This window comes from Ornithorhynchus anatinus, chromosome 17, assembly GCF_004115215.2.
Source record: "Ornithorhynchus anatinus isolate Pmale09 chromosome 17, mOrnAna1.pri.v4, whole genome shotgun sequence".
NCBI classification, from domain to species: domain Eukaryota; kingdom Metazoa; phylum Chordata; class Mammalia; order Monotremata; family Ornithorhynchidae; genus Ornithorhynchus; species Ornithorhynchus anatinus.
This window is the reverse complement of record NC_041744.1, coordinates 2,623,573-2,640,273: the sequence shown is the minus strand read 5'-3', so window position 1 is coordinate 2,640,273 and position 16,701 is coordinate 2,623,573. Positions and strand designations below refer to the sequence as shown.

At 65.0% G+C, this 16,701-nt stretch overlaps 1 protein-coding gene across 1 annotated transcript in view; it reads left to right on the top strand.

Annotated features, from left to right (window-relative positions):
• TMEM132E (transmembrane protein 132E) overlaps nucleotides 1-8,338 on the top strand; it is a 31,699-nt gene extending 23,361 nt beyond the window's left edge. The window contains 7 exon segments of the mRNA XM_029081721.2: nucleotides 858-1,050; nucleotides 1,404-1,547; nucleotides 2,600-2,805; nucleotides 4,218-4,548; nucleotides 5,491-5,682; nucleotides 7,325-7,807; nucleotides 7,810-8,338. Of these exon segments, the coding sequence (XP_028937554.1) occupies nucleotides 858-1,050; nucleotides 1,404-1,547; nucleotides 2,600-2,805; nucleotides 4,218-4,548; nucleotides 5,491-5,682; nucleotides 7,325-7,807; nucleotides 7,810-8,289 (2,029 nt within the window). The 3' untranslated portion in view covers nucleotides 8,290-8,338.
• The last annotated feature ends 8,363 nt before the right edge of the window (nucleotides 8,339-16,701 follow it).

Here is a 16,701-nt window from a genome sequence, read left to right as displayed (position 1 = left end):
TCTGCACCTCAGTGACCTCATCTGTCAAATGGGGATGGAGACGGCGAGCCCCATGTGAGACGGAGACTGCGTCCAACCCGATTAGCTTGTATCCACCCTAGCGCTTAGTCCGGTGCCTGGCACATAGTAAGCGCTTAACAAATACCGTCACTATTATTATTAATTTTATCATTAAAATGTCCAAAGATTGAAGTGCGTAGATGATGCAGACGGCAGAGTGAGTCAGGAAATAATAATAATAATAATAATGACGATGGTCAGAGAAGCGGCGTGGCTCAGTGGAAAGAGCCCGGGCTTGGGAGTCAGAGGTCATGGGTTCTGATCCCGGCTCCCCCTCTTGTCGGCTGTGTGACCTTGGGCAAGTCGCTTCACTTCTCCGGGCCTCAGTGACCTCATCTGGGAAATGGGGATGAAGCCCGTGAGCCCCAAGTGGGACCCCTTGATGACCTCGGATCTTTCCCGGCGCTAAGAACGGTGCTTGGCACATAGCGAGCGCTTATTATTATCTGTTCAGCGCCGTGTGCCCGGTGCCGTACTAAGCGCCGGGAGGGGTGCCCGCGGATTCAGTTGGAAAGTGTGGGGAAAAGAGGGCTTATTCGGGGAAGGCCTCTTGGAGGGGATGGGACTTGAGCAGGGCCCCGAAGGTGGAGAGAGCGGGGGCTCTGGCCACTCGGGCCGGGAAGGCCGGGGGGAAGGGGGTCGGCGGCGAGATGGACGGCGTCGGGGCCCAGTGAGGGAGCTAGAAGGGTGGGCCGCGCGGGCCGGGCCGGGGCAGGAGGGGAGCGAGGTGGGAGGTAGGAGGGGGTCGGGGGTCCGGGGTCCGGGCGGAGGCCGAGCGGGTGCGCCGCCCCGGGCAGGGCGGACCCGGCGGCCCACGAGGTCCTGCAGCTGGACTTCGAGATGGAGAACTTCACCAGCCAGTCGGTGAAGCGGCGCATTCTGTGGCACGTGGACTACCGGGCCCGCGGCCCGCCCCCCGACCCCGACAAGGTGGTGACCGAGCTGACCGTCGTCCAGAGGGACATCCAGGCCATCCTGCCCCTCGCCATGGTGAGGGCCGGCACCCGCCCGCGCGCGCCCCTCCCGGCACCTCTCGCGGGCACCCGCGCACACGGGCGCGCCGTGCTCCCTCGCGCTGCACGCGCACACGCTGCCCTTCGCATCCCCCTGCCCCCCGCCGCTCCCCCGTACGTTGCACACCCTCCCCGTGGCATCTCGGACACCCACACGTCGAGCGCCCGAACGTTGGAGAGGCGGCACGGCTTAGCGGATGAAGCGGGGGGCTGGGGGTGGTCAGAGGGTCCCGGGTTCTGCTGGCGGGCACCGGGCAGGGAACCGGGCACGGCGGGCGGAGGGAACGGTGGGGTCCCGGGCGGCCTCGGGCGCTGACCCGTCTTCCCCAGGACACGGAGATCATCAACACGGCCATCCTGACCGGGAGGACGGTGGCCATTCCGGTCAAGGTCATCGCCGTCGAGGTGAGCGGCGGCGTGGTGGACGTCTCGGCCCTGGTGGAGTGCGAGTCGAACAACGAAGACATCATCAAGGTGGGCGGCGGGGCCGGGGAGGGGATGGGGCTCATCTTCCCGCCCCGCCCTGGGGGCTCCGGGGACGGGGAGACGTCGATAGCCCGGGTCGAGAGCCGGGCGGAAGGGAGGCCTATCCAGGCCCAACCGGTCACTGGGGAAACCCCTCGAGGGCAAGGATCGAACCGTATACTCTCCTCTGGGCCCGCGCGATCCGTCCGTCGATCCGCGGGATTTAATGGGCGCCCGTTGGGTGCGTTTTGTAGAAAAACGATGCGGGCAGCAGAGCGAGGTCTGGACCGGAGTGGGGAGGGACGGGAGGCGGGGAGGTCGGCGAGGGGGCCGCTAGAGTCATCCAGGAGGGGGACGAGTGGTCGTATTACAGTTTGGTGGCGGTCCGGGTGGAGAGGACAGGGCGGACTTTAGCCATCTCGTAAGGTGGCACCGACAGGATTTAGTGAGGGACTGAATACGTGGCATTCGGTGCGATGCTGTGCAGTCAGGCCGTCGGTCGTATTTATCGAGCGCTTTTTGCGTGCAGAGCACTTACTGAGTAGCTGGGAGAGTACGGTAGAACAATAGAACGGGCACATTCCCGGCCTACGGCGAGCTTACCGTCTAGAGGGGGAGACAGGTATTAATGGAAATAAATAAATGACGGAGATGGACATAAGTGGTGTGGGGCTGGGAGGGGGGGGGATGGATAAAGGGAGCGGGTCGGGTCGCCGCCGAAGGGAGTGGGGGTAGAGGAAAGGAAGGCTTAGTCAGGGAAGGCTCCTCGGAGGAGACGGGCCTTCCGTAAGACTTGGAAGCGGCTCCTTTGGCTCCCTGGAAACCACCCGCCCCAAAAGATCCCGGGGCATCCCAAGCCCATCCCTCCCCGCCGGGTGCCCCAGGGGGCAAAGGGGGTTTGGGGGGAACCCCCGCCGAACCAAGGGTTCGGTGGGGAGATTGAACCCTCTCCCCGCCGCCTCGGGGCGGAGGCGAGAGCCCCGGGGGTCTCCTCCTCGGTTCCCGCCTCGGTGGGCACGGTCCCCCCCCCACCCCGGCCCTGACCCCTCGCTGCCGCCCAGGTGTCCAGCAGCTGCGACTACGTCTTCGTCAGCGGGAAGGAGTCCCGCGGCTCCATGAACGCGCGGGTCACCTTCCGCTACGACACGTGGACCGCCCCGCTGGAGATGACCGTGTGGGTGCCCAAGCTGCCCCTTCTCATCCAGCTCTCGGACGCCCACCTCAGCCAAGTGAGAGGCTGGCGGGTGCCCGTCCTGCCCGACAGGAGGTATGTCCCGGCCTCAGCCCGCCTTCCTCTCGGGGAGGCCGGCCCGCTAGCGAGTCCCCCGGGATCCTCCGCCCCGGGCCCGATCCCAACGGGTCGGGCCTTACGTGCCGACTGGGCCTTGGTCCGGGGAGGGCCCGGAATCGGGGGGGGGATTCCCCTCCCCGCTTTAGGGGAACGGAAGCCGCTCGGCCAGAGGACCTGGAAAAGTGGGGCGACGGGGTGGGGCGCGGGGGGGGGGAAGGCCGACCCCGTGGAAAGCGCGGGGAGTCGGGAAAACCGGGCTCCGATCCCAGCTCTGCCGCCAGCCTGCTTTGTGGACCTCGGGGACGTCACAACCACTCCGGCCCTCGCTTTCCTCACCTGCAAAATGGGGATTCAATTCCTTTTCTCCTTTCCCCTGATGCTCCAGGGACCGTGTCTGATTGTGTTAGTACAGCGCTTGGCAATTGACAGACACAATTCCTAATATTGTTATTACTTAGCTCTGCTGGGATTTCTCCTCCTCTCCATTCCCCTCAAAGATGGAGCAAGAATAAGATGAGACGGTTGGTTCCGGAGCACTTTGGGGGCACGTACATGTCGTGTACCCTGACCGTGCACCCGTGGGCCGGGGTGGGAGAGAAGGGAGCCGGGCAGGGCGTGGATGCCTTTGCCTCTTGGTTCTGAAGACCCTAAACCTCTTCCTAATAATAGCAATGATAATAACCGTGGCGTCTGTTAAGCGCTTACTGTGTGCCAGGGCACCGTACTAAGCACCGGGGTGGATACAAACCAAAAAGGATGGACCCAATCCCCGTCCCACGTGGGCCTCGTAGTCTCCATCCCCAGTTTCCAGATGAGGGAAGTGAGGCCCGGAGAAGTGAAGCGACCTGCCCGAGGCCACGTAGCGGACAAAGTGGCGGAGCTGGGATTAGAACCCGTGACCTTCTGACTCCCAAACCCGGGCTGTGGCCGCTAGGCCGTGCTGCCTCCCCACCTAAGGGCTCGTTTGTCCTACGAGATAGGAGACTCGCGGATAAGGAAGCCCAGGTTCAGAGAGGTCGGGGGCTCGCCCGACGTCACACAGCCAGTCAACAGCCAAGGAAGCCCATTCAGTCGTATTCATTGAGCGCTTACTGTGCGCAGAGCACTGTGCTAAAGGCTGTACTGAGCCCAGGGTCGCAGAGGCGGGGGGCGCTCGCCCAGCATCACCCGGCCAGTCAGCACCGAAGGAAACCCAGGGCCAGAGAGGTCGGGGACTCGCCCGATGTCCCAAGGCCAGTCAGCAGCTGAAGAAGCTCGGGGTCAGAGAGGTCGGGGACCCGCCCGGCGTCACGCAGCCGGTCGGCCGTGGAGCCCCGGTCCCTCCCCGGCTGGATTTGGGGTCCCCGCCCCTCCCCTGAGGCCCGGTCCTCCCTCTCCGTCCCCCCCAGATCGGCGCGGGAGAGCGAGGACGTGGCGGAGGAGGAGGAAGAGGAGGGCGGTGGCGCGGAGCGTCGTCCGAGCCGTGGCTGCACCCTGCAGTACCAGCACTCCACCCTGCAGGTCTTCACCCAGTTCCACACCACGTCCCCCGACGGGCCCGAGGGACCCGGGGGACCCGGGGCGCCCCAGGGCCCGGGCGTCACCATGCTGGGCCCCGACTGGCTGGTGGAGGTCACCGACCTGGTGGGCGACTTCATGAAGGTGGACGACCCCCGGGTGGCGCAGATGGTGGACGGCAGCACGCTGGCCGGACGGGAGCCGGGGGTCACCCTCTTCAAGGTCAGGGGCGACCCTCCTCCCCGGCCCCGCCCCCGCCTCCTCTCTGCTCTCCGAGGGGTCCGGCGGGGGGGGTGGGCAGTGGGGGGGAAGATGGGGGAAGGGAGGGGGAGAGAAGTTGAGAAAAGGGGAGGGGGTGGGGGAGAGAAGGGGAGAAAAGGGGACAGCGGTTGGGGAGAGGACGGGAAGCGGGGAGGGTAGAAGGAGAGGAGGGGGGGGGAAAGGAGAAGGGGAAAGGGAAGGGGAAGAGGGAGGGAGGAAAGGGGAAGGGGAAAGGGGGAGGGGGCGTAGAGAAGGGGAAAAGGGGAAGGGAAAGAAGGAAGGGGAGAGAAGGGGAGGGGAAGAAGGGAGGGGAAGGGAAAAGGAGAGGGGGAAGGAGGAAAAGGGGAAGGGGCGAAGGGGAAGAAGGAAGGGGAGATAAGGGAAAAGGGAAGGGGGGGGAAGAAGGGGAAAAGGAGAAGGGAAGGGGGAGGGGGAGAGAAGGGGGGAAGGGGAAGAAGGAAGGGAAGAGAAGGGGAAGAAGGAGGGGAAGGGAAAAGAGAAAAGGAGAGGGGGAAGGAGGAAAAGGGGAAGGGGCGAAGGGGAAGAAGGAAGGGGAAGGAAGGGGAGGGAAGGGGAAGAGGGAGGGGGAAAAGGGGAGGGGAAGAGAAGGGGGAAAAGGGGAAGGGGGGGGGAAGGGGAGAGAGGGGAGGAAGAGGGAGGGGAAAGGGGGCTGGGGGGAGAAGAAGATAGAAGGGGGGAGTGGGGGAGAGGGGTTGTGGGGAAGACGGTGGTGATAATAATAATAACGTTGCTATTTGTTAAGCGCTTACTATGCGCAGAGCACCGTTCTAAGCGCCGGGGTAGACACAGGGGAGTCAGGGAGGGGGCAGTAGAGGAGGAGGGAAGGACCCCAGGAGGCTCTGGCTGAGGACCCTCCTGCCGCCCCCCCGCCCCCGCCGGCAGGTGGTGTCCCCGCTGATGGAGGCGGTGCTGGGGGAGACGCTGGTGACGGTGTCGGACGAGAAGGTGAGCGTCACCGAGATGAAGGCGCAGGTGGTGTCCAGCCTGTCCCTGTCGCTCCACCCCAGCCCCGGCAGCAGCCACACCATCCTGGCCAAGACGGCCGCCCAGCAGACCCTCAGCTTCGTCAAGCAGGTGAAGGAGCCCGGCGGGCCCCCCCCCCCCAACCCCAACCCCAACCCTTTTCCAAAGAACGTCCGTTAAGCGCTCGCTGTGCGGCAGGCCCCGTACCGAGCCCCGGAGTGGATGCCGGTCATTCACGTTGGAATTCAGCAGCCCGAATCCCCGTTTTACAGATGAGGGGACCGAGGCCCGGGGAAGCCAGGTGACCGGCCCGAGGTCACGCAGCTGACGAGTGGCAGAGCTGGGATTAGAACCCAGGTCTCCCGATTCCCAGGCCCGGGCTCTGTGTACTAGGTCACACCGCTCTTCTCTAACGGGGTGCCCGTTGGGAGGGTGGGGGGAAAAGGGGAAGCGTTATCTAAGTCGCTGGGAGTTGCGGTCCCGGCCCTCCTGATCATCCGTCTCCCCTGGGCCATCGGTGAGAGAGGGGTGGGGGCTGGGGGAGAGAGAGCGCTCAGCACGGTGTCCCGTATACGGTGAGCGCTCAGTAGATCCCGTCGACGGGTCGGATGGTTTGGAGCGGGCCGGGAGGTGGAGGTCGGCGTGGGAAGGACCGACGTCCCGAGGGACGGGCGGGAGCCCTCTCCTCCGTCCCCCAAAAGGCCAGGACGAGGGGAAGGGGTCCGGAATTGCAGCAGGAGGGCTTGGGGTTAGGCCTCCATCGGTCGATCGTATTTACTGAGCGCGTAGCGTGCGCAGGGCACTGAACTAAGTACTTGGGGGTGTCCAGTCGAACGGAGCAGGTAGACACGTTCTCTGCCCCCGGGGAGCTTAATGTCCGGAGGGGGAGGCGGGCTTTAAATATAAATAGATAAATTGCGGGTAGGGGCGTACGGGCCGTGGGGCTGAGCGGGTGGGGGGAAGGGAGCGGGAGAAGAGGAAACGAGGGCTTAGTCCCCACCCCGGGACGAAGCAGAGTGCCTAGCACATAGTAAGCGCTTAACAAATACCATTTAAAAAAAAAAAGTGGGCCCGGGAGAATTGGGAATTCTCAGGAAGGGACGTAAGGGCTGTGGAGCTGGGGGGGGGGGAAGGAAGCCGATCCAAGAGCCAGGGCGACGCAGAAGGGAGCGGGAGAAGAGGAAATGAGGGCTCGGTCCCTACCCCGGGATGAAGTAGAGTGCCTAGCACGTAGTAAGCGCTTAAGAGACACCATTAAAAAACGACGGGCCCGGGAGAATTGGGAATTCTCGGGTAGGGACGGAAGGACTGCGGGGCTGAAGGAGGCGAGGAAAACAGGGAGCCAATCCAAGAGCAAGAGCGACGCTGAAGGGAGAGGGAGAAGAGGACACGAGGGCTTAGTCCCCACCCCGGGACGAAGTAGAGTGCCTAGCACGTAGCAAGCGCTGAACGAATGCCATTTTTTCAAAAAAAGTGGGCCCGGGAGAATCGGGAATTCTCAGGGAGGGACGTGAGGGCTGCGGGACTGAGGGAGGGGGGAGAACGGGGAGCCAATCCAAGCGCAAGGGCGACGCAGAAGGGAGCGGGAGAAGAGGAAAGGAGGGCTCGGACGGGGATGACCCGAGGGAGGACTTCCCGAGGCCGAGGGACGGGGCGAGGCCCGGCGGGGGGCCGGCGGGGGGTCGGGCCCGCGGGCCCCCCGTGACCTGCGTGTCGGTGGCTCCCTCCCCCTCCCTCCCCCTCCCCCCCACAGGAGGCCCTCCTGAGCCTGTGGCTGTCCTTCAGCGACGGCAGCACGGCCCCGCTGTCCCTGTACAGCCCCAAGGACTACGCGCTGCTGGTCAGCAGCCTGGACGAGAGGGTGGCCACGGTGGCCCAGGCCCGGGCCTTCCCGCTGGTGGTGGCCGAGGCGGAGGGGGCCGGGGACCTGCTGCGGGCCGAGCTGACCATCGGCGAGAGCTGCCAGAAGACGCGGCGCAAGAGCGTGCTGGCCACCGCCCGGGCGGCCGTCCGCGTCCACTTCGGCCCGGACGGGGACGAGGCCGAGGACGAGGGCCCGGGACCCGCCACGGCCGGGCCGGGGCCGCCCGCCGCCACGGCCCCGGCCCCGGCCCCGGAGGACGCGCCCACGGCGCCCCCGGGCTCGGCGCCCGCCGGCCGGGGCCTGTCGGACCTGGAGATCGGCATGTACGCCCTGCTGGGCGTCTTCTGCCTGGCCATCCTGGTCTTCCTCATCAAACTGCGTCGTTCTTCGTGCTCAAGTACCGCCACAAACGCGTCCCCGCCGAGGGCCAGGCCAGCATGGACCACTCCCACCACTGGGTCTTCCTGGGCAACGGGCAGCCCCTGCGGGCCCGGGGCGACCTCTCCCCGCAGCCCGGCGGGCCCGGGGCCCCGCCGGAGGCCGCGCCCGCCCGCTGCCGCCCCGGCGACCGGCCCAGCGGCGGCAGCTCGCCCACCAGCGTCCAGAGCCAGGCCCACGGCCGGGGGGACGGCTCCTCGGGGGGCTCGGCCCGGGAGCAGGCCGAGGACCCCGTCAACTCGCCCACGTCCAAGCGCAAGCGGGTCAAGTTCACCACCTTCGCCACGCTGCCCTCGGAGGAGCCCGCCTACAACTCGGTGCCCGCCGGGGACGAGGAGGACCCGGAGTGGGGGGCGCCGGGGGGCCCGCGGGACGACGGGCACGGCCGCGGGTGCCGCGTCGAAGACGTCGCTTAGGCCCCCGGTTGGGGGGCGCGGCGCGGAGGGAGACCCCCCTCCCGGCCCCCCGCCCCCCGCGACCTCGCTCGCCGCTTCGCCCGCTCCCGGCGGGACCCCCCCCCGCGCCCGGAGCTTGGCCGGACCGGGCGCCGTCGCCCGCCGCGGGCGCGGCCGGCGGGGACGGGGAGGGAGGAGAGGGCCGCCCGCCGTCCCCTCCCCGCCCGCGGAGGCGCGGGCGGGCGGACGGGGGAGTCCGGGCCGCCGGCACGTGCCCGCCGGCCCCGCTGCACAATGACTTTCCTCAAACCTACATTCAGGGATTCCGGCGTGGGGAGACCGGCCGATGCCGTCCGTGCGCCGTGACCCCGGCGCCCCGGGCGGGGACGGGGGCGGGTGGGTGGTGCCCCCCGGCTTCCCGGGGCCGCGGCATCGGGGAGGAGGTCGCTCCCCTGGCTCTCGTCCCCCCGCTTCGCCCGCTGCCTCCGCTGCCCGCACCGGGCCCGGCCTCCGGGTGGCCAGGCGCGACGCGGAGAGCGGGATCGGGGGGGCGGAACGGGGGTGGCACCTCGGCGGGCTACAGCGGGTAGGGCCCGGGCCCTCGGCGCCAAGTCGCGAAGGACCTCCCTCCCCCTCCCGGAGGCTCCGTCGGGGGGCCGGTGACCACGCACGGATCCGCTCGGGCGCAAGGCGGGGGCGGAGGAGAGGGCACCCGGCGCCCCCACCCGCCTCCACGCCAGCTTCCCGCTCACCCCGGAGCTTCCCCCGCACCCCCGGGCCTCGGCGCCCCGGGGCCTCTTGCCCGCTTCCTCTCCGGCCCAACGCCAGCAGCTTCACCGAGGCCCGGGGACCCCGCGGGCCCCTCCCCAGTACAGACCTCTCGGGGGGAGGGGACGCCGGGGCACCCGGAAAGAGTCCGATCGGAGGGGGTCGCGTACGGCGGTACCTGGGGGTGCCGCGGGTCCCGGGGCGGCGCGGCGGGTTCCCCCGAGGAAGGGCCGGGCCGGGACTCTCTCCACCACTGTGTCCACTTTTTCTGAAATAAAGAAAGGGGAGAGGCCCAAACGAGCGAGCCTGGAAGGACGGGCCTGGCGTCGGCGTGGAGTCCGGTCGGTTCGGGGGAAGCAGGCCCGAGGGAGACGGGCCGGAGCGGAGCACGCCGGGCCTCTCGCCGGACGGGTCGCGGTATGGGCGGGGGCTCTCTCTGAATAGGTCGAGGGGGCTGCCCGAACGGGCCGGGGGGGGCTCCCTCGGGGCAGGCCGGGGTCTCTTCGGACAGGTCGCAGACGAGGTGGACCGGGCGGGGCCTCCGGCTGGACATTTGGGGGCCTCTCTCTCTCTGGACGGGACCCGCTTCCGGCTCGGACCCAAGGAGGTGCCCGGCAGAAGGCGGAGGGCCAAGGTCGAGGCTGTGAAGCAGGAGGCCCGATTCGACCCCCGACCTCCCCGTCCAACCCCATTAGCTCCCATCTACCCCACTGCTTAGTACAGTGCCCGGCACACAGTAAGCGCTTCACGGATCCCTTATCTGCCGCCCGGCCCGGGGCAAGTCACTTGATTTCTCCGGACCTCAGTTCCCTCCTCTGGAAAATGGGGACGGAGACTGGGAGCCCCACGGGGGACGGGGACTGACGTACGTCCAACCCGATGAGCGTGTATCTACCCCAGCGCTTAGAACGGTGCTTGGCACATAGTCAGCGCCTAACGAGTACCATTATGATTAGCGTCGTTAAGTCACTCGATTTCTCTGTGCCTCATCCGGAAAATGGGGATTAAGACCGTGAGCCCCAAGCGGGTCAGGGGCTTTCCAACCAACCCGACTTGCTTGGATTCACCCCAGCGGTTAGGACAGGGCACGTGGTACGGTGCTTGGCACGTGGTAAGCGCCTAACGGGTACCATTATGAATATCGTCGTTAAGTCACTCGATTTCTCTGTGCCTCATCCGGAAAATGGGGATTAAGACCGTGAGCCCCAAGCGGGACGGGGCTCTTCAACCCGACTTGCTTGGATTCACCCCAGCGGTTAGGACGGGACGTGGTAAGCCCTCGACAAACCCCAATTATTAGTATTATCAGTATCATTTAATGCCATCGGAGTCGGGATGAGGCTCCAGGGATGAACCCCCCGGCGCCGCCTGCCAGAGAAGCCGGAGGATCCAGGAGGGGTGAGCCCCTTCGGGCCCGGAGGTAAGGAGACGGGCGCGATCCTGGTGACGGGGGCGGTTTCCACGGCGACGCCGGTGGCGTCGGCAGCGATGGTGACAGCACCGGGAATGACGGTGACGATTAACGGGAAGCACGGTGACAACCAGTCACCTCCACCCTCACCCTCCCTCCCCGTCGACCCCCGTCGTCGTCCAGGGCGGAGGGGGTACGACCTTCCCGCCGGTCGGCGGCCAGGGGATCTGCTCCGAACCTGACGTCCATCTCTCCGTCGACCGCGAGTATTTACTGAGCACCTCTCGTGTGGGAGCTCTGCAAGCAAGGTACGCGGGAGAGTGCAGGGGGGTCAGTAGTAGACGCCACGGCTGCCTTCCAGGAGTCTCCGGTCGAACAGACGGACGCCAAATTACAGGAAGCAAGAGTTCTTACTGAACGCTAACAGAGCACGGTGCTAGGGCTTGGGAGAGAATCGTACCGGAGAGGCGGAAGCCACATTCCCCGCTCCGTCAGGCGATCGGTCGGATTTACCGATCTTTAGCGTGTGCGGAGCGGTGTACTGAGTGGTCGGGAGAGGACGATATCGCGGGCGGTAGATAGGCTCCCCGCTCGCAGCGAGCTTGCGGTCTAGAGGGGGAGACGGGCCACATAAATATGTCACTTCTCCGGGCCTCGGTCCCCTCATCCGTAAAATGGGGATGTAGGCCGTGAGCCCCACGTGCGACAGGGACCGTGTCCAACCCCATTTGCTTGTATCCGCCCCAGCGCTTAGGACAGCGACTGGCACTTAGTAAGCACTGAACAAATGTAATGATTGATTCGATCGTATTTATTGAGCGCTTACTGTGTGCCGGGCGCTGTACTAAGCACTCGGGAGAGGACAGTAGAACAGTGTAAGAGACGCATTCCCCGCCCACAGCGAGCTGATGGACAAGAGGGGGAGACTCGTGGGCAGGGAACGCGTCTGTCGTACTGTACTCTCCCGAGTGCTTAGTACAGTGCTCTGCACACAGTAAGCGCCGCTCGATAAATACGACCGGATGAATTGTTATTATGGTATTTGGGGTGGATTTGGGCCCCGGGGTGGATACAAGCAAATCGGACTGGACCCAGTCCCTTGTCCCCCGTGGGGCTCACCATCTCCATCCCCATTTTCCAGACGAGTTAACCGAGGCTCGGGGAAATGAAGTGACCGGCCCAAGGTCACACGGCAGACAGCGCAGAGTGGGGATTGGAACCCATGACCTTCTGACTCCCGGGCCTGGGCTCTTTCCACTGTGCCTTGCTGCTTCTCTAGGAATGAATGAACGAACGGGTGAATGGATGGGTGGATGGATGAATGGAGGGATGGGTGGGTGAATCAATGAATGGATGGGTGGATGAATGAATGGATGGGTGGGTGAATGAATGAATGGATGGGTGAATGAATGAATGGATGGGTGGATGAATGGATGAATGGGTGGGTGAATGAATGAATGGATGGGTGTATGAATGAATGGATGGGTGGATGAATGAATGGATGGATGGATGGGTGGGTGAATGAATGATGGATGGGTGGGTGAATGAATGAATGAGTGCAAAGGACCTGAATAGAAAGGACTATACAGGCAGGCTGCCGGGAGGCGGCGCTCTGGGGCGGGCCGGCTGCCGCCTGCCGATTGGCCCCCCGCGAGGCGCTCCTCGACGTCCCATTGGCTGCAAGCGGCCGGGGGCGGGGCCGGCCGCGCGTGCACCCCCCACGTGCCCCGCGCGCCTGTCCACGTGCCCCGCGCGCCTGTCCACGTGCCCCGCGCGCCGAGCACGTGCCCCGCGCGCCTGTCCACGTGTCCCGCGCAGCTCACCTAGCGCAGGTACCAGCCCTTCAGCTCCCCGGGGGAGGGGACGGGACTGTAGTGGGTGCCTACTGCTCCTAGCGTGCTGTAGTGGACGCCTGCTTGGGGTGGGGCTCTGTAATGGGCGCCTATTTGGGGTAGGGCGCTGTAGGGGGCACCTCCTTGGAATGGGGTGGCGCAGCGGGCTCCTGCTTGGGACGAGACGCTGTATTGGGCGCCTCCTTGGAGCGGGACGCTGTATGAGCGCCTACTGCGGGGGCGGCGGGGGCTGTACTGGGCGCCCAGCGTGGGCGGGCCCCTGTAGGGAGCATCTGAGTAAATCATAGAGAGGTAAAAGCGCGGAGGGCGCCTTGGCGGCCCGCACGGCTTAACTGGGTGAGGACGGGGGACGAAATCAATCGGTGCTACTTACTGAACGCTCACCGGGGGCGGAACGCTGTGCTCAAAGCTTGGCCCAATGCAATCAGCCGAGGGGGGTGAGGTTTGGGCCCTGGGTTTGGGGGGGCGGCCTCTCGGGACCCCCCCCAAGACTGGCAGCTCCTTCAGAGCAGGGGATGCATCCTTTCGTTGTTGTAGTGACCTCTCCCAAGCGCTTAGTACATCCCCGCATTTGCTCAGACGTATTTACTGAGCGCTTACCATGTGCGAAGCGCTGCAGTAAGCGCTTCGGAGAGTACAGAAGAACAATCAACCGATAATAGTAATAATAATGTTGGTATCTGCTAAGCGCTGACTCTGCAGAGCACTGTTCTAAGCGCCGGGGGAGAGACAGGGGAATCAGGTTGTCCCACGTGAGGCTCGCAGCCTTCATCCCCATTTTACAGATGAGGGAACTGAGGCCCAGAGATAGAATCCATCTCCCCCCCAGCAAAGCCCACTGGGGACGTTGGCTCTGCGGCAGGAGGGAGCGAGGGCAGAGGTGGAGCCTGGGTTTGGGCAGTTTGTTGATTTTTTTTTAATTGTGAGGAGCAGCGAGGAGGCGACGATGATGATGATGGTATTTGTTAAGCGCTCACTACGTGCAAAGCACTGTTCTGAGCGCTGGGGGGGGGGGGATACGAGATGATCAGGTTGTCCCACGTGGGGCTCCCCATTTTACAGATGAGGTCACTGAGGCGAGGAGAAGTGAGGTGACCTGCCCAAAGTCACCCAGCAGACAAGTGGCGGAGCCGGGATTAGAACCCATGACCTCGGACTCCCCAGCCCGGGCTCTTTGCACTGAGCCGCGCTGCTTATGTGATCGGGTGACTGTGGGCAAGTCACTTCACTTCTCTGTGCCTCGGTTACCTCATCTGTAAAATGGGGGTGAACTGTGAGCCTCACGTGGGGCAGCCCGTTGACCCCGTATCTCCCCCAGCGCTTAGAACGGTGCTCTGCACGTAGTAAGCGCTTAACAGATACCAACGTTATTATCAGTGGGAAGCGTCGCTGGGGCGGGGAAGGGGTCGAGGAGAAAACCGAAGCGCAGAGCGGTAAAGTGACTTAGCCAAGGTCTCACGCCGGACAGACGGGATGAGGAGGGGAAGGCGGAAGAAGGAAAAGGGCGACAGAGGACCCGGGGTGGAAAACGCGAGAGGCGGCGCAGCCGGGTAGCTGGAACCCGGGGCCCTCTCGCCCAAAAGCCCCCTCTCGCTTCCTCCGCTTGTCCTCTGGGTGACCTTGGACAGGTCACTTCCCTGCTCAGGGCCTCGTTTCCCTCCTCTGTAAAAGAGGGACTCATCCCGCCGGCCCCAGGTGGGACGGGGACCGCGTCCGGCCCCACCGGCCCGGCGACGAGGCCCAGAGAGGGGAGTCGGTCGGGAGTGGGGATCGGATGGGAGAGGGGCCGGCCGGAGGCCGGGGGGACCGCCCCGGGGCCGGCGGAAAGCCGGACCCCGCGACGGCGGATTCCGCGAGGCGCCGGGTACGGGAACCGTTTATCTCCAGAAATAATTTGCTCCCCGAAGCTCCCTGAGCGGGTTTTCCCTTGACGCGAAAAGCTTTTAAAAACATTTGCCGTGTAAACGCGCGGCCGGAAAAATACCCAGACCGTCGCAGCCGAAGGAGCCGGCGGCCCGCCTCCCGGATCAATTAGGCAGGCGGGCTAATTAGCCGGGAAACCGCAACTGGGAGAGCGTGGGAGCGGGATGGGGATGGGACGGGGTGGGGGTGGGGCTGCTGGAGAAAATCCCGGGCCCCGGTCTGGGGCCGAGGCCCGAACCTCGCCACCTTCCTCCCCTCGGCAACCCGCACCCCGTCACCGGGGTCATCCGGAGAAATTAAGCGACTTGGCCAAGGTCACCCAGCCAGCGGATCGGCCCGGCGGGGATTAGAACCCGGGCCCGGGCTCCTTCCGGCCCGCCCCACCGCTTCGCACCTCTCTCCCGCCCCTCCCTCCCCGCAGGAGAGCGAGGAGGCCCGTCTGGGCTTCCCCGGGTCAGGGATCCGCCTGAGCCGAGCCCTCGTCACTCTCCAGTCGGGAAGAGAAGCCGGGCTTCCCCGCCGCCTCCGCCCTGACAGAGACGTCCTCCATCTTCAGAGATGTCACCCCGAGAGAGACGGGGAAGAGAAAAAAAGAGACGTGTCCTTCGTCTCCGGAGACGAGACGCTGAAAATCGCTGTCGGCGAGGAACGTGCCTGCCGACTCGCTCGCGGCGTCCTCTCTCTTCTTATGGCATCTGTTGAGCGTTCAGTATGAGGGCGGGCACCGTTCTAAGCGCTGGGGTGAGTGAAGTGGGTTGGACACGGTCCCTGTCCCGCATGAGCCTCGCAGTCGGAGCGGAAGGGAGACGAGGAGCAGCGTGGCGGAGCGGCCGGAGCCCGGGCCCGGGAGTCGGAAGGTCCGGGGTTCTGACCCCGGCTCTGCTGCTGTGTGACCCTGGGCGAGTCTCTGCGCTTCTCCGGGCCTCAGTTGCCTCCTCTGGAAAACGGGTCCGTGAGCCCCACGCGGGACGGGGACCGGGTCCCGCCGGATTTGCTGGTATCCACCCCGGCGCTTAGTAATAATAGCGGTGGCATTTGGTGAGCGCTCACTGTGTGCCAAGCACTATTCTAGGCGCCGGGGTGGATCCAGGGTAATCGGGTTGTCCCCCGTGGGGCTCACGGTCTTCATCCCCGTCTGCCAGGTGAGGTCACCGAGGCACAGAGAAGCGAAGCGGCTGGCCCGAGGCCGCACGGCGGACAGGTGGCGGAGCCGGGATTAGAACCCGCATCCTCCGACTCCCAGGCCCGGGCTCTTCCCGCTGGGCCGCGCCGCGGCCGGGGAATGGGACTGTTTATTGCTGTACTGGCCTCTCATTCATTCGATCGTATCTTTTGAGCTCGTACTAATAATAATAATAATAATAATGTTGGTATTTGTTAAGCGCTCACTATGTGCCGAGCACTGTTCTAAGCGCTGCGGTAGACACAGGGGAATCAGGTCGTCCCACGTGGGGCTCCCAGTCTTAATCCCCATTTTACAGATGAGGGAACTGAGGCCCAGAGAAGTGAAGCGACTCGCCCAAGGTCACCCGGCCGACGAGTGGCAGAGCTGGGATTCGAACTCATGAGCCCTGACTCCAAAGCCCGTGCTCTTTCCGCCGAGCCACGCTGCTTCTACTGTGTGCAGAGCACCGTACCGAGCGCTTGGAAAGGACAATTCAGCAATCAAGAGAGACGATCCCTGCCCGCACCGGGCTTACGGTCTAGAAGGGGGGAGACAGCGAAACAAGTAAACGTGCATCGATATAAATAAATAGAATTATAGATATATACACACATCAAAACAAGTAAACGGGCATTGATGTAAGTAGAATTATAGATATGCACATAGATGCACAGGTGGTGAGGGAGCAGGGAGAGCAGAGGGAGCCAGTCGGAGGGGGCGGAGGAAAGGGAGGGGCTCAGTTTCCCAAGCGTTTAACACGCTGCTCTGCACCCCTAGGCGCTCAGTAAGTAGGACTGAATGAAGAGCGCCGCTCAGGACATTTTCCCACTGCGGCAGGCACAGCGGCCCGCCCGGCCGTCGCTCGGTACGGTGTTTCTTAAGCCTCCGGTCCTACTTGCGGCCCGCCTGCCGAGCGGCCTCGGCCTTCCCGCTTCGCTGGGCCCCAGCGACCCCCTCCGGAAAAGGGGGATCGAGAGCGCGAGCCGGGGGGGCGGGCAGGGACCGTGTCCAACCTCATTAACTCGTCTTTTCCCCGGCGCTTAGGCCGGGGGCCGGCACGTAGGGAGCGCTTCACGGATCCCGTCGCCGTGAAAGGAATCGGGCCGCCTCTCCGCCGGGGGCGGGGGAATCCGGGAGGGCTTCCCGGAGGAGGTGGCGTTTTTAGGAGGGGCCGGAAAGGGGGGTGGGCCTGGAAGGGAGGGCATAGCAGAGAGGCCGTGGCCGGTGGGGTTGAGGGGAGGGGGCTCGCCTGTCCCAGGCTCCAGTTCCACCTCGCGTGAAGTTTGCAGAGAGATGGGCAAGGAAAAATCCAC